Here is a 22,861-nt window from a genome sequence, read left to right on the forward strand (position 1 = left end):
GTATGTGTGTCTTTTTAAAGCAAAAAAACAACCAAAAAAATCCAGATTATAGTATTCATGTTTTGAATGCACAGAAAATAAAATAATAGTAAAGTAATAAAATGTGAACATACTATAATCCTTATGTTATAATGTTCACCACACTCGTCATTGTATTTTATAAGAAAGAAAATAACAAACTTTTTGTAATAGATGAAGCCAGTCAGTACTATATCACTGTTATTGATGTCTTTAATGAGTTCTCCTAAAGTTATAACTCATATTTGGCTAAAGGCAGAATTCATATACTCAAAATGGAAAATTCATTTGACTAGATTCATATTTCAGTAGCGTTTGTAATCTGAGGAGTCAGACATTTCCACGTTAACAGCAAACCATCACATCAGACCAAACGCATACTGAATGCATTAGGTGAAACTGTAGCATATGTGAAATATATTAGTTTTGCAATGTAATGAAAATTAATCTACACCTTCTGACCAGTTTCATTCAAGAATTCAACACCACTGTGCTATTGTGCTATTGATATTGTTAGTGTAAAAATATCGCAGTGTGATTTAAAGATAGTATTGCTACACACTGTTACACACTGTTCTACTGAATGTAAACATTTATGGTCAGTGTCTTTATTTTCTTTACAACTCCCAGAGCAGCTCATACTGTATATTAAAACAAATATTGATTCCTGATAAAATCATCCACTGAGTCTTTTATATATAAAACCCAGCTGCTACAAGGCCTGTCCTAGTTTTTCTCCCAGCAGTCAGCCAGTGGGTTGTAGTCGAATACTATTTTGATATTACAGTAGTATTGTGTTTGGTAGCTTTTAATCCATGTGTAATATTTATATTCTAAGATGAGCATAGCCTAAATATTACATCCAGGGCTTGTGTCATTTCTGTTCAGGGTAAAGATAATGAGGCAGGTTATGAATTTTGCCAACAGACAAAACAAACAAACAAAAAAATCCCATTCTTCATAATGTTCAGACTTTCAGATCAAATCAATATGAATATATATCCATGTATCCATATAGCAGCATACTATATCATCATAGTGTCTGAGTGTATATAATTATTTATACCACAGCGCTCCTGAATTCTCGATTCTGATTGGTCAGAAGGTTGTTATAATATGTTATCATTTCTAGAGTACAACTTCTACAGAGACTTTCAATATGGTGGACGCTCCACGTAATCTAAGTCTAATAAGGAACAAATTTTAAAAAAAATGTGCTGCTATTTAACAAAGAAAAATATGTAATTGTTGATATAGGGAAGGTTTCTGTATGAAGATGTTTATTTAACATTTATGGAAGGAGTCTCCAGTGTCAGTGCTTTGTAAGTCAGTGAGTTTTCTCACTGCATTTTTTGTCTCATTAACTTTAAAAGAGTGAAAAAAAAAGAAGCTGGTGAGGGAATGACTGTTTATATGTGGTCACTAACTTGTTTTGCGGACGTTCCACAACATTAAATGTTACTATAAACAGTTAAAAGGTATTAAAAGGTTAAAAGATGTAGTTTGTTAGCTTTTTTCCTATAAGGACATGCTGTGAAATGTTTTATTCTGCTCATATTTACCACAGTGATCAATTCCTTACTTAGTATAACTGTTGGCTTAGCCTCACACCTCTGGGGTTGGGGGTTGGAATCCCGCCTCCGCCCCGCGTGCAAAGAGCTTGCATGCTCTGCTTGTGCTTCAGGGGTTTCCTTCGGGTATTCCAGTTTCCTCCCCCGGCGTGCATTGTAGGCTGACTGGCATTTCCAAACTGTCCAGAGTGTGTGTGTGATTGTGCCCTGCAGTGGGTTGGCACCCTGTCCAGGGTGTCCCCCGCCTTGTGCCCTGAGTCCTCTGGGATAGGCTCCAGGCTACCCTGCAACCCCCTGTAGGACAAGCAGTATAGAGAATGGATGGATGGATGGATTTCTGCCTATCTGTAAGTGATATTTCATTTCATTGGTGTTTTGGGGCATCTGAAGTGTTAGATAATCATATTTGTGCCTTGATCACATCTCAGTGATGATGACTCAGCTCTCAGCAAAGGTGACTCAGCTCTCGATGTCCTGCCTTAGTCAGGAGGTTAATGTAGCTGTCATGTGAACACACACTATTACACACATCAAGCCCACGCTTACATCTGTACTCCTTGCAGTGCAAAATGTAGACAGCCACTCTCAACTTGATTTTCATGCTTGATTGGAAGCATCAGGTCACACATCTGGCTGTAATTGCAATCACTGCCTTTTACTAGTACTATTTTACTATTCTGGAATAGTACTAGTCTTTTACTATATCTTCCGTACCATTTTTCTATCGATATCTCCTACTGTAATGTTGAATCGTGTCGTTAGTGTTAACCGGCAAAATGATTTCAGACAGAAAATACCATTATATTTCAAACGATATAGCATTTGATATGAGTGTATCAGAGCTTTAGTACATTGTTCTACTAGTTAATTAATGGAATGGATAATTAGACCTAGCTAGTTTGCAAGCCAGCTAGTTTGCACAATATGAGTTTATTCTAAGGGTTTATCTGTATCTGTTTAGGTATTTTTATTCGGAATTTAAACTGAAGTGGGCGTGGACTAAAATGAAAATCTCTAGAGATGTGTGTGAGGAACTGATTTTTTTTTAAACTGTTATTATTTTTCTTTGTACCTCCCTGCCATGGTTTTTATATTTCCCAAAATATCAACAAACTAATAGCCCAATTAAACCATCACAACCCTGACCAGGCAGTTACTAAGGATGCTGTAAATGCATTAATGTGAACGTGGTCTCTATTTGTCCTGAAGCTTCATATCTGATCAAATGCTTGTATCCACATTGTTGCTTCCCATGGGGTCCCAGTGCCCGTGCACACCTCTACTCTCAGCCAGATGCCCTGCGGACATTTCTGGCAAGCTTTCAAAAAACCTGCACCTCATATTCACATCTGTATTTGTAACACATTATCAGTTTATTCTGAATAATGTGTTTGTATTTGGTTACGTCCCTTTTCTGTTGAAAGGAAACATATTGCCATAGAAAACGTGTTCAACAACATTGTACTTGCGAGTGTCCACTTGTATGAATGTGCATCGCATGTATCTCATCTTTGCCATAAGGAGAAGTTGTAAGGAGAAGTAAAAAAAAATGCAAGGGGTAGGTTAATGGTGTTGAAATGACCTGAAAGCATCATGAATACATTTTGTAGTGACGTAGAACCACATAAAACCACTTTATTGCTTGTAAGAACTGCTGCTGTAATCATAAAGACTGTCCTGTATGCATCTCAGGATTCACAATCTGCTCCTATTGAACATCATTTCAACACACTTAGGACAGTTTGCTTTATATTTCTACTGTCCACTGTCACCCAGAAGAGCTTCCCTTTTATGTCAGGTTCCTTTCCAGGTTCCTCGTGTCATCTCAGGGAGTTTTCCTTGCCCGTGTCTCCTCTAGCTTGCTCATAAGGGATTAAAAACCAACTTTCTGTAAAGCTGCTTGGTGACAATTGTTAAAAGTGCTACACAAATAAATTTCATTCAAATTGAATTAAATTACAGAGCAGCATTGTAAAACCTTACAGTGTAAAACATGGTTTGGCATTTTTACAATCTATTCTTCAAGATTAATGTACTTGTAAGTGATCAGTGCAGAGACTGGCTTTGTAAGTGATCAGATTAATCACCTGCTGCCGCTCGATTGTGATCTTGTGTTCGACTAATGAAAACTTCCTTGAGAATTTCCTAGCATTTCAGTGGTGTAATTTCACAATCAAAAGCTAATGTTGCTTTTCCAGGATCATACAGAACAGAGCAAGACGTCTTTGCTGTAATGTGTTTTTAATGGGGCTGTTTAATTGGAACAGTCTGCCACTTCAGCTCATTACATTTCCTGGCAGGTAAAATCGAAGGTGGGCCAAATAAGCTTCTTATCGTGCACGATTTATTGCTGTTAGGTCACCTGCCAAATGGAAGAGCTCTCAGCTAGTGGAAAGGATAGGAAAGTATGAAAGATAAGCTTATGTTTCAATTACAGTGTTATTATTATTATATTAGCTTAATTGAGTACATTATGTTCTTGCCTCTATAGAGTAGTGTAATCTTATTAAAAATGAACACTGATAAAGATAAGGATAAAGATACACCGACTGATATCTTTACACTATAATACTGATATACATACTGTGTTACTGTCACACAGTTGGAAATTGTGCTAGTGAACATTCCCAGTTCACCAAGAACATTCCAGACTAATGTTGCATAGCATAAATTTGTCTTCTTGTACATAGGAAGTGCATTCAATGCTGCAGATACTTAAAATCCATCCATCCATTTTCCATACTCCTTATCCTGCAAAGGGTTATCCATATCCAATAAAATCCATCCATCCGTCCATTTTCCCTACTCCTTATCCTACACATATCCAATAAAATCCATCCATCCATTTTCCATACTCCTTATCCTACACATATCCAATAAAATCCATCCATCCATCCATTTTCCATAATAATTTACCCTGCACAGGGTTATCCATATCCAATAAAATCCATCCATCCATTTTCCATACTCCTTATCTTACACATATCCAATAAAATCCATCCATCCATCCATTTTCCATAGTCCTTATCCTACACAGGGTTATCCATATCCAATAAAATCCATCCATCCATCCATTTTCCATAATAAGTTACCCTGCACAGGGTTATCCATATCCAATAAAATCCATCCATCCATCCATTTTCCATACACCTTACCCTGCACAGGGTTATCCATATCCAATAAAATCCATCCATCCATCCATTTTCCATACACCTTACCCTGCACAGGGTTATCCATATCCAATAAAATCCATCCATCCATCTATTTTCCATAATAATTTACCCTGCACAGGGTTATCCATATCGAATAAAATCCATCCATTCATCCATTTTCCATACACCTTACCCTGCACAGGGTTGCCCAGACGGAGTGCCAACACACTGCAGGGCACACTCACACACCCACAAACCCATTAGACACAAACCCACAAAAAATCCCCCCCCCCCCCCCCCCCCCAATTTTTTTTCAAATCTAATTTCAGTCTTTTCCATTTGCTATGAGATAGAATCAAATTCATTTTCTTTTTTCTCTGATATCCAGTCCACCATTTTTTCTGGTATTAGCCCGATACCGATTCTGTGTATCGGGTCAGTGCTATCCCTAGTAATATTGTTACGTGATGCAGCATTTTTGCTAATATTTACTCAGTATGTATTATTCACATCCTCACTTGGGGATTTTTCATTATAAGGTTGTCACAGAGCCGCCATCTGTAGCATCTGTCCTTGAGCCCTGCAGCATCTTTACTCACAGAGCCTTTGAAAGGAGGTGTTGGACACACACACACACACACACACACACACACACACACACACAGGCACTTGTTCTTCCCAGGCTGTGCCCATGTCATCATTGACTGGACCATGCTTGCCATACACATGCAATCACACCCATCTTAGCCAATTTAAGGCTGCCACATTGAGCTTTCATTTATCCGTTAAAGAGCACTGGGTCTGCTTCTGGCGTCATACCAGAGACAGAGAGAGAGATAATGCATGGATGTGAGTGTGTAAGGATGTGCCATCAATGAGGGTCAAAGAGTGCAATTAAACTCCCCACTCATTCAAGGGTCTGTCAGTAATTAACAATTCAAGGGCAGATTGGACAGGGTGGCAGACAGCACACAGACCACACCAGCCTTTTGCCCTTGACTGTGACTCCCTCCCTTATGCTTCCAACTGCTATTTTTAAAAAGGAATTTCAGAAATAGTGTTTTTTCCAGTCACACACTGAGAGAGATCAGACAAGGCAAGAGCTCAAGTGCTATTCTTTGTAAAAGGGTCACTAATTAACGCTCATTTTGTGTTCATTTCCACTGAGAGACAGCAGCTCTCATTGTAGCTAGTGCATTAGTGAGGTAGAGCAATTAGTGCGATGGCCGACACAACACGTTCCTAAAAATAAACCACAACTATTACTGCTTTCAGAACTGTTTATTGTGAATCCCTGTCCAAATCCCCCAAGTTTAGTCTTACTTACAGCGGTCAGTTCCATAAATGAGGACTTACGAAAAATTGCTTATTTCAATATTTACGTTTATTTAAACTAAATAAATTACAGTTTCACTCAATTGCATTGTGTACTACACTGATACAGTACATACAAAGCACAAAAGCAATTAATCCCATCTCATTGTGTCTGCGTAATTGTTAAAGTAAGGAATAAAACATGACAAAGTGTCTATCACGTGAAGCAACATGAAGCAGAGTTACTGTTAAAAACCTGAAGTTGATTATTTTCCAAAAACTGCCCATCCTGTTCTATTCAGCAATTTGCCAGTGATGAGAATTTTCATTTATTAAAGAACAACATATTGTGGACCATCGGCAAAAGAAGTTCGTTCCTGATATCGCTTACATTATAGCAGCTATAAACAGTCATTCCCTCACTTTCGCTTGAAGTTACAGAAAAAAACAGAAGAAATGAAATTTCTGCTCATCAAGAAATTGCAAACCTCTTGACTTTTGTTGCAAAGCTCTGCCACTGGAGACTCCTTCCAAAAATGTGAAATAAACATCTCCTCAAGGAAATCATCATATCAACAATTATATGTTTTTTTTTTGTTGTTAAATAACAACACATTTTAAAGCAGTTTGTCATTAGGCTTATATTATGTGATGCGTCCACCATACAAGCCCCTGTGTAATTAACTGTACAGGGTGTTGTCACGGTAGTGGCGATCACCCACAAGCCATTATAAGTCACATGCCCACTGCATGCACCATGTCACATGACCACAAGCACCTGTATCACATTGTTGTCTAATTAGCACGAGTATTTAAGACACACATTGTATAGCACTCCTGGTTGATTTTTAGTCATTGTCACCCTTATTTGTATCATGTTTATGTTGTTGTCTATCCTCACTGTTTCTCGTTCATGTTTTATAGTGTGTAAATTAATGTTTTCCTGCACTTCCATCCTCCTCCATCTCCAAATCATGACAGGTGTCTGAAAAGTCAGGAACCAATGGGAATATGTTGAGCAAAATCAACAAAAACATGATACAGAGGCTGAGAAAATGCGTAGAGCATAAGGGTCGACAGCATGTACAGCATATGTTGTATAAATAATAAAAACAAAATTAAGTATTGTGTAGTTGTATTCTCATTCGTTCCTGACTTTCGGGACACCCTGTAACGTATCCAGAAATGTATTAAAAGAGCACGGTATAATAAACATGTGATTTGCGTTGCACACGGAACTACTGTCAGACTGCTGTTACACAAAATTAATCAATGCCTTCTGACCAATGGGAATCAAGTATACAACAGTGTAGTAGTATAATAAAAAAAAAATTATGGACTTGAAATGGATATGGATATGAAATATTTTTTTCCTATACTTGTTTACATCTATCTATTTAAATTCCAATATCTATTTCTGCTTTGCTGCTACTGTCGTGGCTGTGTTATTGCGATGTTCTTGTTTTGTATGAAGGCGCTGTCTATTACTTCTCAGTTTGTATACTAGCCCTAATTAGGCTATATTAAACTGATGCAACCTCAGGTAAACAAGGTAGATGATCATGATATTCTCATCGCCGCATTTAAAAAAGAGGTATTCAGATGTTTGCAAAGATTATTTTTAAATTGTTTCTAAACTTGTATTGTTCTTTGGCACAAGAATGCATGGTGTCCAATAACAATACATAGAAATATAATGGCACTTTAAGGCCTAACTATGGAACAGGAAACTTTCCAGAACAATTTCCCCTCTATAGAATTTTAACTTATTAATTATTTACATTATTTACATTGACATTTAAATATTTGGCATCCGCTTTTATCTCAAGTGAGTTACAATGAGAAAGAGGATACAATCCAAGCAGACGACAGTTCAAGGCCTTGGACCCTCAGGACCCTCTGGCAATCTTAAGATTTAAAATGACAAGCTTATGATCACTCGCAGAGAAACCTAACCACTTTTATGTCATTTTTAATATTCTTTCTCGGTATTCAGGAGCAGCAGATGAGAAATGGAAATCAGCTGTAACTTAGTAGCACTATTATCGCGAAAGAAATTCACCATGTAAGACAAGAAATAGCTAGAAGGAAAGAAGAGAGAAAACAAACAATAGTTAGTCGAACTTTATATTTCAGCCACTACAAGAAAAATTAGGCTTTTAAATAATGAAAGTGAACACGTAGTTTGCTTAAGTGGCTTTTCTAATAGCGATTGGGACTTGTGCTAACACTCTGAGTGTAGATTAACTCACATCATTCAATGTCTTATTAAATCAGGACCTCAAGGAGGCACTGGAGTGAAAAGAGGATCGATGAGGAGGGCAGATGAAGGCCTGCAGCTAAGCATGTGTGTAGGTGTGTGTTTATTAGCTCGAGGGGTACTAAATCATGAGTTCTCAAACTTTTTGCAGCCCTTTAATTGTAAAGAAAAAAAATCTACTGACCCCCTCAGTACAGATTTATTTTCTGAATATAATACAATTATTCTAACATTAGAAGTATTAACACTATATAAATGTATACAGTTATTGTGTGGCTATTTATTAGAAGCCAGGTAGCATTTAATTCCTGAACCTTCCAGTAACGGAACACATTTTTATTAAAAAATATTCATTAGATTCAGGTTATTTATAGGCTATTTGTTTTTGAGTTATTGAGGTTTGGATTAAACCCATTCAATTCAAGTAACCAGTCAAGTAGATCAATAACTGCAAGAACTCAATTATAATTTTGGTAATGATGTTGTGATTTTCACCACTGTAACAAAAAAATTATCGACCCCACAGTCTGTGCTTTCCGGACCCCTCATTATGAACCATGGTACTAAATGAACCAAGGGGAATTTGTGCTGTGGCATATGAAACTATGTCTGATTAGCTATATGCTATATGTGATTAGCAAGAATGGGATGTTGATACAGCTAACAATAATACAACTAAAATACAATAAATACAACAATATACAAATGTAAATGTCGTGGTTCCACGCAGTATTCTGTGAAGGTCATCATGGCTAAGACATAGTTGATACTAGGGGGGAAATGCAATGACACTATCTGTATTTATAGCTGTATCTTTTCAGTGGTTTTAAATATCTGTATCTCTGATTTAAACTCCAAGTGGGCATGGCCTAAACCAGATGGGTTTTTAAAATAAATAAATAAATATGAATGCTACCACTGTGTTCCCAAAAACACTGGATTAAACCCAGATTTAGAAATGCCAGCACTATCAGCAAGGTGTGCATTCTGTCTTAGACAGTTCCTCAGCCTCAGCTACATCACTCAAGCACATCATTGGTCGCAACTAGCGGTGTGTGCGGAACTGTTTTTTTAATCCGACTTGCACAGTTATTATATTTGTTTGTACTGGTTTGTGATATTTTCTAATGAATTTAGTCGGTTCTATTTCCCAAAATATAAACAAACTAGAAGCCTAATTTGAAAAAACATGACCCTGAAGAGGCAGTTACTAAGGATGAATGATTGAAAAAATGCATTGTGCAGAGCTGCAGCAAAACTCGAAACTCTAGCCTCAAACAGATGCCCTTTCCTTTGCAGGAAGCTTTAAAAAAAACGTATTTATATCCACTAGAACCTCCCAAATAGCCCTCGATGAACCTTTTTCTTTTCGAAGATTGCAGGAACCACCATAAATGTTTGGGAAATATACAATCCTACAGTGCTGAATAGTGACAGGGCCTCCATGTAGGGCTCCGTTTTATAGTTTATCAAATATAAAGGACTTCACAGTATACGAGGTATTATTTTAATTTTACATCCTACTATTTTTATCACACAACACCATGCTGGGACAGAAATGATGGGCTGAATAGGTTGCAAAATTAAACTGCATCCCCACTTCAATAGCGGCAGAAACATTGAAGTGTCATAGAAAGAAATAGGAAGTGGAATTTCATGCAGAAGCAATAGTATCTGTTCTGCTTGATTTTTTACAGTCTGAGATTTTCTTCCATAGTCTTCTTTTTTTATCCAAAGAACTTTTTTTTTTTTTTAGCTCTAACAAAAATAAAATGAAATTAGATAATAATTGTAACCAGGTGCATTTGTCCCTGTCTTTCCTCTGTACATTTTTGTGAAAAAATAAATGAGTTTGTATTTGGAACACAGCCAGTATTTACAGCCGTATTCTCTTGTATCTTGTTTAAAATGCACGCATGTGTGCGTGTGTCTGGTGTGAAAATATTGATATCCTACAAACTCATTTACTTAATGACCCTTAAAATGCATCTGCATTCTGGAGCTATTCGTGGCCTCCGCGGCGCACCTCAGCCTGGTGTTTGATAAACCGAGCTCCCAGCGGAAACAAGCCAATTATCAGTGTATTAAAAATGCAGATGTATTACGCAGGCTATTAAGGACATAATGAGTGATTTTATATGGCAGAGGAGAAGAATGATGAAGAGGATGTGGGATGATATATGTTGCAGGATTAATGAGTGTGATTTTAATGTTTTTAAAGAATTATATAAGAAAATTACAACATTAGGACCGTGAGGAATATAAAACTGTATCACTAACCCACTGTCTCAGGGCAGAAGGATGTTGTGTGTATAAAATATTACGGTTTGCTAAATCATATGGAGAAGGTGTCACGCTTAGGTATCTATTTTTGTTAAGCAGATTATCTTCTGTCAGTGATGTCAGCAACTGGGCAACACGTCATCAGTAGGTGAATTTTAATTAAGTCACTTTAAAGTGGTGGGATGATGTCTCATTTGGTAATTGTATTTTTTCTCTCAATACCTCCTGTCCTTGGTTCAGGGAGTAGCTAAGAAGCGAGGAAAGGGTTAACTTTCTGACTAACACTGCTTAACTTTAAATGGTGAGTAATGTGTCTTCATCACCGCCAATTGTTTCCATTTCTTTCCAGTCCAGCTGCCATCCATCCAACACCTCCACTGGGTCAGCCTTGGCAGCCCAGTTTTTTCTTTTCTGGGGGATTTTCTAGGTTTTTTTTTTTTTTTTTTTTTATCTCACTACTCCACTACAGCAGGCCCTTTCCATAGAATGATTCAGATAATTCTTTCATAAATGGCAGCCAGACTGTTTGGCTGTCATACAGCTTATCAAGAACCAGCTTCAGTGTTTCTACCTCTATAACACAACTGGTTGTGCATCCAGTATTGTCAAGTGCAGACAAGGGTGAAAGTAAAGTGTTGCATTTTTGTATTTTCAAGCGGAAGTACTCAGTGAAGTTCCAGCCTTTCCACCTCTGGAACCACAGCCCACTGGCCACTCTGGTTACATTGATGGTTCAAAATCCTACAATGGTACTCCTTCATATAAAAATGCAGTGGTCATACCCTTCGTAAATGTTTTGAACAGGGACCATATATAGAAACTACCAGAAAACAGATGAGTAAATTATTTTTTAAACATTTTATTCAGTATTTGCACAATTTTGATTTGTTTAATACCAGGAATCCATGATGCGCCTCATGCTCATGAACCTCATTCCGCTCATTCCCATCATGTCCCTGAAGCTGCGGTACTCTCCGGGCCTGAAGTACCACATCCTGCCTCTGTAGTGGGGATGCTCGTACATGAGCCAGTGGCCGTCCATAATGTGGCACGAGTGGCATCCGCCGGACCAGTGGTAGCGATCCATGATGGAGTCGCAGTCGTCAGTCACGTCCATCATCTGACCCATGAAGTTCTCCCTCTCGTACATCCTCATTCTGTAGGAGCCCCTGTACTGTTTTATGGGGAAAATAAACACAATTTTTAGGAAATGTGTTTTATAAGTAAATGTTGAGAACTTGTTATGCTAGCATGTAGCAGAGTTTATTAGCATACCATTGGGATCATGCGGCAGGACCTGATCCAGTTATTGCCCCAGCCCCACATGTTCATGTAGTCAGCGTACTCGCCCCTCCTGAGGAAATACTGGTTTCCCATGAAGTTGGGGTGATCGTACACCATCCAGCAGCCGCCCTCCACCCTGCAAGAGTGGCAGCGGCTCAGGTAGGAGGACATGTCAGAACAGTCACCGCTGCTCTCATAGGAGCGGCCCATGAAGTTCCTGTCCTCGTAGAAGATGATCTGTTTTTTGGGTAAAACATTTCAGGAACTGAGTTAGGCCAAAGCAAGATAATAGAACTGTCATGTTCTTGTTACAAATACACTAATCTCCTATAGGCCAAGACCATGTTTTTAGATTTAGAATAAAAATTATTTCATTTCAATATTAGAACCCCTTTGTGGATCGAGACCTTGAACAGATTTGAAAAGAGAGGTCAAACAAAGAGCGATTCTAAAGACTCCTATGAAAGGTACAAAGAAGACTAAGTGTACCCTGCCCAGATTAGGGCTTCTGGGCCTTTCCCCTGGAGCCAGACCTCAAGGAGAGCAATTTGGTGACCAGGCCACTGACATAACCTGGTAAACGCAGCCAGAAATGGCAACATGGAGCCACTTTATGAGCTCATCACCTGCAACATGGCAGTTGGGGGTCAGTTAGAATGCGAATTGGCTTGGCATTGAGATGGACTAGACCCTGTGATGGAAACTGGCTTTGAGAACAATAATAGAAACACAAAGTTTTTCACATGATACAGGATCCACCTGATACTATTTGTAAATACAAGATGGATGAAATGTCATATAGAGTAAAAACGACTTTCTGTTTCATATTTCTCTACACTTTTATTCCACTTTGTTACTCTCTGGTGAATATAGCCAGGACGTTTGTATATGTATATTTGTAGTCAACTTTAGAATGGAGCATTTTCTCCCAAATAGTAATAGTAAATTATAAATCTTTAATTAAAACTCTGGTACTCACCCTAGCCATGGTGATGTTCTTCGTCACAGCAGTGGATTTGGTAGTTGGAGCAGTTTCCAGTGGGTGAACTGACACTGTGCCACATTTAACCCCTGAATTTATACCTGACCAGAACAAAACAACGTGCACCTCCTATTGTGAAATGTCCTGAGCAAGCAACAGTGAACAGAACTGAAGTGCATTCGTTACATTTCCATGTGCCTCGGTTCTCTATAAGACTTCACAATGGGACTGACTGGTGTGACAAAGCAGCTGAAATCCATTCTTTTTAGTTCGTATGTCTGTTAAGCAAACTGTACACAATTCATACACTAAGTACATAATAGGCATGTTAGCTTTATTATTATTACTTCTATATGTAAACAGCATTGTTTTTTTTTCATTAGATGTTTCTGTTTTTAGCTGCAAGAGAGTTGCTTAATTTGTGTAATTTCCTTATTTGCATGAGGCTGAGCACTAAAGGCAGCGTTTTATAATAACTGCACTTTACAGTGTGCATATATTCATGGGCTACCAGAGGATAGTTACTTATAGTATTTAAAAAATTATATTATTATCTAAAAAAATGTAAAAAATATAAATACATGTAACGCATGAACACATAAAATTTGGATAGAATCTATCTATCTATCTATCTATCTGTCTGTCTGTCTGTCTGTCTGTCTGTCTGTCTGTCTATCTATCTGTCCGTCATTCCATCTGTCTGTCCATCCGTCCATCCATCTGTTCACCTGTCCATCTATCTGACACATTTGATAATTAACATTTATCTTTAAAATTGTTATATCTTTGCATGGCTTCTTAAATTTATCATTTTTGGAATATTTATAATTATTATTATTTTTTTGTGGGGGGGGAATTTAGATTTTTAACCACTGCTACATCAGTTGTAAACCTGACCACTCGTCTTGTACATGCAGTAACCCAGCCGTCTCTAGAGCAAGCTTTCTTAATTTAAATACTGATGAATCTCGGAGATGGCAATGAATTTTGATGAACTACATTCGTTTAGGGATGATATTTCTTTATATTTGTAGGGCTCTTTTTTTCGCTAGCTGTTTCTCCAGCAAATGAATAAGGAATCAGAGACTAACGGTACTCAAAGCTCCTCATAGGAATCTGTATATCTGATTAACTATAATATTGGATAAAATGCTGCTGTCATTTTCTTGAGATTAGCATTACATTGAAAAGCATGAATTAGTCCAGCAAAAGAAACGACTCTTCATATTATGAGATTTTTCAAAAAAAAAACCATTTTTATTTAGTAAGGCACAGCACTATCCAAATGTCTGCGTTCATGAAAGGAAAACTACAACAGAGCACAAAGTCAATCCTCACTAGACTTGCAATAAAGCATGTAATAATAAGCAAGTCTTTTCAAATTAACTGGAGGCAAGTAATTAAAGTACAATTTTCACAACTGTATCCAGATTTATTTATTTATTTATTTATTTTCCTGGGAGAAAAAAGACACCCCCCTTCCCACAACCATATCCTGAGAAATCTCAGAACACATTTGTCTGTTTAATGACTCAGCTGCACGAAGTGGAGGTTTTACTGATGAAATGAAGGAAATTGAGAAGTTTAGAATTGCCTTCAAAGGTTCCTTGTTCCATGATCCCATTATATCTGTTTCTGTGAACATCTGCAAACTTCATGGTGGTCTACAGAACCAGAATTTTCTCCTGGTTGCATTCTCAAGCTGAATTTTGCACTTTCACGTTTTTGCAGACTTTCAGGACATGAGCTGCTTCTTTTGATCCAAAGCTGGAGATCAGCTTTCTTCTTTATCTGATAATGTTTTGCACAGGAACGAAGGGTGAAAAGTTTAAGATATCAGATTTACAGTGTAAATGCTTTCAATAACCTTACTGTTGGGCTATATTGGAATAATCCAGCTGCCTTTGTTGGATTTTAGTTTTTTATTTCAATAATAGATCTAGTAGATAAATGGACAGGATATAAATTAGTAGTGGTCAATCTCTGCAATGCCTAAATGTGCAGGAATTACCCAAAAAACGTAAAAGCTTAATCATGCAGCATTTGCAATTATAGGAACTTGTTTATTTTTGTAGTATTCTGTTTACATGGCCACTTGAATCATGAGATAATGAGGTAATGATCAGGGGCCCATTTATTAAAAGAATCATGCAGTTAAGACCATCATGACTTGGAGAGTGTTTAATTTAATGCTCACTTTAGCATTTAATGATAATCTTGGTGGATTTTTGGACATTTCAACTTATGAAATGAATTTTTAACCTCATGCTTTACTTCATTATTACAATCTCACTCACTTCTTGCTGCCATTACTGTTAACTTGTCAAACTCCAGAAGTGCACATTTCTTAAAATGGTTGATGTTCTATTTAATTGGACATGAATTACAGCTTTTGGGACAGAGCAAATATGACCAAACTGCAGCACAAGCACTTAGGTATATAACAGACATTGATTTAAGAACAGATAAGTGGCTTTAATGGTTTATTTTGGACCCATGTTGATTAGGACATAGGCTTACGACATTGACTTGATTCGGTAGAGAAGGGCTTGCGAACGAATGCAATCCCAGCAACATATTTCAGTAGATTGAACCCTCAGTGGATTGAGCACTCAAAAATACGTTAACAGACCTGATCAATGTATGACGTTGCTGGCTGTAGTTCAGCGACTCTAGTTTGAACCATTGTTGCGGCTTGTTGCAGACAATCACATGCATTTATATCAATTATATTATTCAATAATATTATATAATTATATATATATGTATCAGCTGAACTCAGCTCATTCAAAACTTTACACAGACTTTCATAGATTTAACCTTTCGGATCTGATTAGTGAAGTGATGATGTGGCTTATATTCTCCACTTCAAGTTCAAAACAGATGTCTCATCAGTTCAGAGTCCGTGGTGATAGTCACAAGTTGTAATGTGAAGTACTAACATGAAACAAAACATAACCACTTCAAGTTGTCTTTTTTTTTAAATAGCCACAAAATAATCACTAAATGGTAACTGCTGTAACCACTCTGTCATATTAGTTGCTTGATCTTTGTAAGCTAGGAATATTGTATAGATGGTGTTTCAAAAATTGTAGTTAAATACCCCTATTCTAGAGGTTTCTAGAGGTGTACTATAATTGTAATAGTCCTGTGAAACCCAGATAATTAAACAGCCTTCCATCGCTGGAGCCCGTCTACATCCATTCAGGAGTTAGCACAAAAGACAGACCAGTAAATTAATTTTTAAACATTTTATTCAGCATTTGCACATTACAGAAATCGACCTGTTTAATACCAGGAATCCATGATGCGCCTCATGCTCATGAACCTCATTCCGCTCATTCCCATCATGTCCCTGAAGCTGCGGTACTCTCCGGGCCTGAAGTACCACATCCTGCCTCTGTAGTGGGGATGCTCGTACATGAGCCAGTGGCCGTCCATAATGTGGCACGAGTGGCATCCGCCGGACCAGTGGTAGCGATCCATGATGGAGTCGCAGTCGTCAGTCACGTCCATCATCTGACCCATGAAGTTCTCCCTCTCGTACATCCTCATTCTGTAGGAGCCCCTGTACTGTTTTATGGGGAAAATAAACACAGTTTTTAGGAAATGTGTTTTATAAGTAAATGTTGAGAACTTGTTATGCTAGCATGTAGCAGAGTTTATTAGCATACCATTGGGATCATGCGGCAGGACCTGATCCAGTTGTTGCCCCAGCCCCACATGTTCATGTAGTCAGCGTACTCGCCCCTCCTGAGGAAATACTGGTTTCCCATGAAGTTGGGGTGATCGTACACCATCCAGCAGCCGCCCTCCACCCTGCACGAGTGGCAGCGGCTCAGGTAGGAGGACATGTCAGAACAGTCGCCGCTGCTCTCATAGGAGCGGCCCATGAAGTTCCTGTCCTCATAGAAGATGATCTGGTCAGACAGAAAGAATACATTTTACCAACAGGAATTTAGTGAGTTAGGCCAAAGCAAGATTATAGAATTTCAAGTTCATAAATTTCATAGATTAAAAAGATAAACAGAGTTTTCCCTCAAGTAAAACCCCAAGATAAAATAATTCATCTTTCATCAATCTCTGGTGCTCACCCTGGCCATGGTGATGAGTTTGTTGTTAGGCACAGCACTGGATTTGGTAGTTGGAGCAGTTTCCAGCTGGTGAACTGATGCTTTGCCACGTTTAACCCCTGAATTTATACCTGACCAGAACAAAAAAAAGTGCCCCTCCTATTGTGAAAAGTCCTGAGCAAGCAACAACACATACGATTTACAGTGGAGGTCACTGGATAGCTGAAGAGCTTTTGTGTCACGCAAATATCTAGAAGATTAACTCAAATGTGTAATGGATACAATGACCTGCTCTGATAGGCGTTCGGACATTTCACATAATCTAAGACTAATAATAACTAGATTTTTAAAAATGTTTTAAAAAAAATAATAAAAATTTGTTGATATGGTGAAGTGTTCTTCAAGGAGACTTTTTTTTTAAAAACATTTTTGGAAGGAGTCTTCAGTGTCAGTGCTTTATAATAGTCATAGGTGAAGCTATTCCTTTCATTTTTCCACCACAGGAAAGTCTTCAGGATAAAGTTCATTGAGCTTTGCAGTTCAAAAGATATGCACTTACTGATACCATAGAAGAAGTAACACGTTTCATTAGTCCAATTATTAATTCAAATTTGAAGGGCTCACTCTTTAAAAAAAAACACTCTCTGTACTTTATGAATATTAATAAATGACATATTATATTTTCCTCAAGCGCAAAGTGCGCTAAGCCTTCAGGGACTAGAGTTGCCTAATGAAATTATGATAACAATTTGCCATTCCTCTTTCAGCATGCTTTAGGAGATATTGGCAATTTCATACAGAAATCTTTATGTTTGTTATTTTATTATTGGTGGTAGGTATGTGTCAATAACCAGTTATACAATATATCACAATATTCAATATTATAAACACTTAAAAACATCATACGTAGCCTTGAGAGGCTGCATTTCTGTGCAGTGCGTCCCATTTACAAGACGGTATTAGGACAGGTGTCTTGATTTTGATTAAGTTCATTGCAGTTTTTGAGATTTATTGAGATAAAGTGTATTGCAGAGAGAGAGAGAGAGAGAGAGAGAGAGAGAGAGAGAGAGATAGTATGCTAGAGATAGTATGCTTTAGTTTTATTACAGAATTACAGAGGAGCTTAAAAAAGCAGAATGAAGAGACTTTATCACAGTTCATTCTAGGCAGGTTTTAGGGTCTAATGGATTTTCTTGGACACCTTTAGTACCCTTTACCTGATTGTTCTCTCTCTTGCTGTGTTTTTTTTATTGCTGTTAACTGTTCCACACCAAACAGTATGTTCTACAGTCCTAATACCCTGACTGCTATACAAAATCAGCTGTATTTTCATAGCCATGCTCACAAAAAGGTTGCTAAAGTAGGTAACATTTAAGGGCAGTATTTTTTGTAATCTAAGATAAAATCTGTAAGAACATTCCAGATTGTGGACAAATTTAGACAAAAGACAGGTTGAGAGTTGTGTGAAAGCATGGCAGAAAGACTCGTCTCTCCAGTAAGATATTGTGGTATTCATGATAAAAGGGTTGTCAATTATTGTGATTAAAATTTAACATGTTCAGCCTACTAACCCACACACGCTCACTCAGTGCATCAAAGTGAATTTATATACACAGAATCACAGAATGAAGGACCGTTTTTAATTTCCAAAGGCATTACATGAATGAGATCAATCAATAGGATCAGAATGAGTCATATGTGGGTTTTTGTGTTGGATTCCAAAGCTCACACAACCTCTCTTTCAGCCAGTGAACAACAAAACCTAAGGGTGAAGGCTTTTTGTTTCTTTTTCTGTCTCTCTTAGGTGGAAGAGATACGTGGCTACATCGACTCACTGGCTGAGAAGGTAGAGGAGGTAAAGCGGAAACACAGTGCCATCCTTGCCGCGCCAAATCCAGACGAAAGTAAGATGCTACTTTATGAAGCTTTATGACCATATTTGTAATTGTTCGTCATCGATAACAATGCAATAACATTATGATGAATAGTTGAATAGTGTATAAGTCATCAAGGGATTACGACAGGGTTATAACAGGCATATCTGAATACATGAACTAATACACAAGCATGGGTCAAAAACAACAAGAAACACAAAGCCCTCTCTAAAGTCTGTTCTTAGCTACAACCTGTTTACACTGCCTTAGTTAACTAGCCTAGAGGTGTGTATCAGGATTGGGATCCAGGTAGATCCCCCCAAAAACTTCACAATAGTTGGTGGTTTTTACTTGAGAGTGTAAGAGCGTAGAGTGCACTCAGAGAGCGAGTCCTGGAGAGCAAATTTGGGCTGTGGATGGGAGGGATGGCATACTCTCTCTCCCCTGTCAATCACTGTGACACTAGCCAATCATAGGTGTCTATGAGCTCATGTATGTGGAAGAGGGTAGATAGCGCTTTCTGCAGTTCAGAAACATTCAGTGTTTGGCTACACATGTCTCAGAGAATCACAAAAATAATAATTGTGGGACCAGGATTAAAAAAAAACAGTCTTGCCTTCACCTGTAAACCAAGGTTAATCTGTCTTACAGGGACTTGTTGCAGTGCTCGTAATAGTTCTCAAAGCACAGAATGTTAAAATTTTGTAAACTCATGTGCATTCATTTCAACCTTCTAACTGAAAGAAAATGATTGTGTTACATTCTTTCTATACATAAATTCAGTCACTGCATGTCTTTTCTATAGGTCCTTACATTGGTTTACTATCTGACTGTGGCCTTTACGTAGCTTTCTATGTATTGTGCTGTCTCAATATCAGTCTTTCTATCACACACTATTATTATGCAACATTGGTGTATCCTAGTACAGCTCATCTATTTTCCAGCGGCCTCTATGAGTCAGCAACATGTAAACACTACAGCTAAGCTCTCTTTCTCATTTCTAATGTTTTGACTGATCCGGTTATAGATGGCCCACGCGGGCGGTGCCAAACGCACACAACTCCTGCCCACATGCTCTATCGATGGACTCTTTGACTCTCCCACCCCACACATTCAGTCTTGCTTTGTGCACTTTGGAAATATAATGGTTTAGAGACGACCGCTTTCTGCTCTTTGAGAGAAGGTCCAGGAAGCGATATGTCATCAGTTGTGTTTAGAAATGTCAGTGTAATTAACTATGCGCAGATGGAGTTCATTACACAGCACCGTCCTACTGTGGATAGTGGCGTTGAGGAATGTGTCATTCACTCCAAAATGTGTGGCATCATTGCGAATGAGTAATGAACAGCTAGTATATTTTTTATTCTCATTACAAATCAATTTGATTTGTTTTACTAATTGATTTTCTACTATTTATTGATGCTATATCACTGCAATAAACAAGTAATTGGAGCTTTAAAGTAGGAAGAGTTGAGAATGACAATAACTCTTTATACCACAGCATTGTTGAATTCTCAAATCTGATTGGTCAGAAGGTGTGGATTAATGTTCTATAACAAGGCAAATCACAGGTTTATGTTAATGCACTCGTTCTAGTATGTTATCATTTCTTTAGTAACATCTAACTAAAACATGCTGTTATTTAACAAAGAAAAATGTGAGGAGACATTTATTTAACATTTATGGAAGGAGTCTCCAGTGTGAGGACTTAGTAACAGATAGCAAGTTTTCCAACACTTCAGGACAGAGGACTTTACACACTTTCTCTGGTGTCTTGGTAACAATGACAATTTTTTTTTTGTCTTATTAACTTCAAGAGACGTGACATTAAGTGTAACTATAAATGGATAAAAAGTACATTTTAATCAATACAAAATTGTAATCATTGTCATATTGCTGTGGTATTAGAGGAATGAAACAGTCCAGGATGTGCTGTTATTGGAAAATAATTAACTTTGTGACCCCATTGTTGATTATTTTCCTAGAACAGCACATCTCCAAGTGTTCTAACTTGGTCTAGTCATTAAACCTTGCGAGGTGAAACATAAATCTGTCACCTTTTTTAAGTTCTTTTCAGAGAGTTCTTTGACTGGACATTTTTCGCTGTTCCTCTTTAGTCAAAGAAATGCCAAGGCTGAATTGTCTGATGTCTGATTTGTCTGAGAATACACAATGTACTATTGAGAGACACTTAGACAATTTGCAGCTCATCACAGCTATTGCTGAACATGTCTGCACTTCTACATTTCTGCCTCTGCATTTCCTGTCTTCTTTTGTTCATCTGTCTCTTTCCCTAACACCATTTTTTTTACCCAGTGCTGTAATGACTACACTTCTATTTATTTCTTTTATTTTGTCATTTTAGTCATGGTTGTTCAAAATGGTACATGCATACTATTCATACTCCTCTCCATCCTAAATATTTCCAGTATACCAAAGACACTCAGATTTCCAAGTATGCAACCAGAGCTAGAGAATATTCATGGTGTATATGGTGTATTCATGGTGTATCCCACAATGCAACACAGTTATTTCATTTTCAAATGCTGGGAAACTGCAATGAAGAAACCAGCAGCAGTAATTATTCATGTAAATTATTCATGTAGCTTAGTTGTAAGCTAGCTTTTTTTTATTTGCAGTCAAATAAACACATTTAATATTAATGTTCTTGTGAGATCTTTAACTGTTAACTTGCTGTCATAACTTTTTGTACAGAGAAGAAAATTAGCCATTTATGCTAGTTATATCACGTGATATAACAACGTGAAGGACATTGTTATAACATGTGACACAACTAGCATAAATGGATACATGTGTAGGAAGTAAGACAAAAGTGGTTTTGGAATAGTATAAAGCCTTTCTCTGCTTTTTCAGTTAATCAAGTGAAACAGTTAATCAAGTGGCATTACTGTATAGTGCATCAAATGATAACTCAAGAATACTGTACATTATACAACAGTTAGTTCTGGTCCACTAATCTGATTGGTCGAGATGCGTTTCAAGAGTTTATATATTACCTATAACTACACTGGGACCTTTCATTGTGTGTGCCACTCCGCTTGTCTGTGTTCGTCATGTAAAAATTCCACTTCCTAGTTCGAAACAGTTACCACAGTAGAGTTAACGATGTCATCAGCAGACATGGCAAACAGTACTTTTCAGGAATATATCTCTTGATTAAAATATGAAAGCTTGTCAGATGCAAAGGAAGAAGGGATACCAATTTCACCAGAACCGTCTTTACCGGGAATATACAAATCAACGTGAGTTAGCTACCCAGCAAGCTGATGGGCTATAACATGAGTGTGGCTTTCCAATAGCAGAGCAAAACCAAACAGATCATTCGGCCATATATTGTCCGAAATGTCACTTACTCAGTATTAATTTAGAAATTAACCACACTCTTGCTTGTGCAATATTGCTGAACTATATTGCATAGAACTACAAGTAATAGTATGTAGTATACACTATATGCTGGTGCAGTATGCAGGATAGAGAACACAAGTAGAGCATACTGAACACATCCTATATGAACAAGGGGGCTTCACTTAGAGATCTACTGAAAATGGTTAAGCGTCAAGTGTAATTAATAGTCATGGTGAGGTTGATTATTGGATGTGGGGGTGGTGGGTGTTATAATATTGCATTTTCTTTTAAATCTACCGGGGTACTTTGTAAGCTTAGAGCAATTGTAAATATTGATATTGATATTGAGCAGTTGTAATATTGATTAAACCTGGTTTGTGGTTGGACATCACTCTGAAATTTGAACATAAAAGATATGGACAGGCTTAATTAACACACACACACACACACATTATACACTTGCTTTTCCTACATGTTTAAACATACAGAAATGCAAATAGATGCCCACTGTTAATACATTCTCCTGCATGTTCTGTTATTTTCCATCTCCCAGTCATGAATATAAACAAGCTCCAACGCTCAGGACCGATGTCAAATGCTGAAGTTTTAACTCTTGTCTGTAATTTAAGTCTACATTTTTCCCAGCAACTCCCACACTCCTTCTTCATTCCTTTCTCTTTTATT

The 22,861-nt window shown here is 37.6% G+C and overlaps 3 protein-coding genes across 7 annotated transcripts in view; 1 reads left to right on the forward strand and 2 right to left on the reverse strand.

Moving 5' to 3' along the window:
• The window catches only part of LOC113543063 (syntaxin-1A), a 103,644-nt gene that overhangs the window by 23,266 nt on the left and 57,517 nt on the right, over positions 1-22,861 (forward strand). For all 5 annotated transcript variants that reach the window (XR_008300653.1, XR_004580320.2, XM_026941051.3 and 2 more), the window contains exon 3: positions 18,742-18,841. Coding sequence is in view for 3 of the 5 variants with exons in the window: in XM_026941051.3 (XP_026796852.1) it covers positions 18,742-18,841 (100 nt within the window). In the remaining 2 variants the exon portion in view is untranslated. The remainder of the gene's footprint in view (positions 1-18,741; positions 18,842-22,861) is intronic.
• LOC113543064 (gamma-crystallin M2) lies at positions 11,442-13,058 on the reverse strand. The gene is given in 4 exon segments (XM_026941053.3): positions 11,442-11,772; positions 11,874-12,119; positions 12,862-12,992; positions 12,995-13,058. Coding segments are annotated over 4 exon segments (726 nt in total). The 3' UTR covers positions 11,442-11,487.
• On the reverse strand, positions 16,116-17,131 carry LOC113543065 (gamma-crystallin M2). The gene is given in 4 exon segments (XM_026941054.3): positions 16,116-16,437; positions 16,539-16,784; positions 16,959-17,092; positions 17,095-17,131. Coding segments are annotated over 4 exon segments (702 nt in total). The 3' UTR covers positions 16,116-16,152.

This window comes from Pangasianodon hypophthalmus, chromosome 21 (genome assembly GCF_027358585.1).
Source record: "Pangasianodon hypophthalmus isolate fPanHyp1 chromosome 21, fPanHyp1.pri, whole genome shotgun sequence".
Taxonomy (NCBI): domain Eukaryota; kingdom Metazoa; phylum Chordata; class Actinopteri; order Siluriformes; family Pangasiidae; genus Pangasianodon; species Pangasianodon hypophthalmus.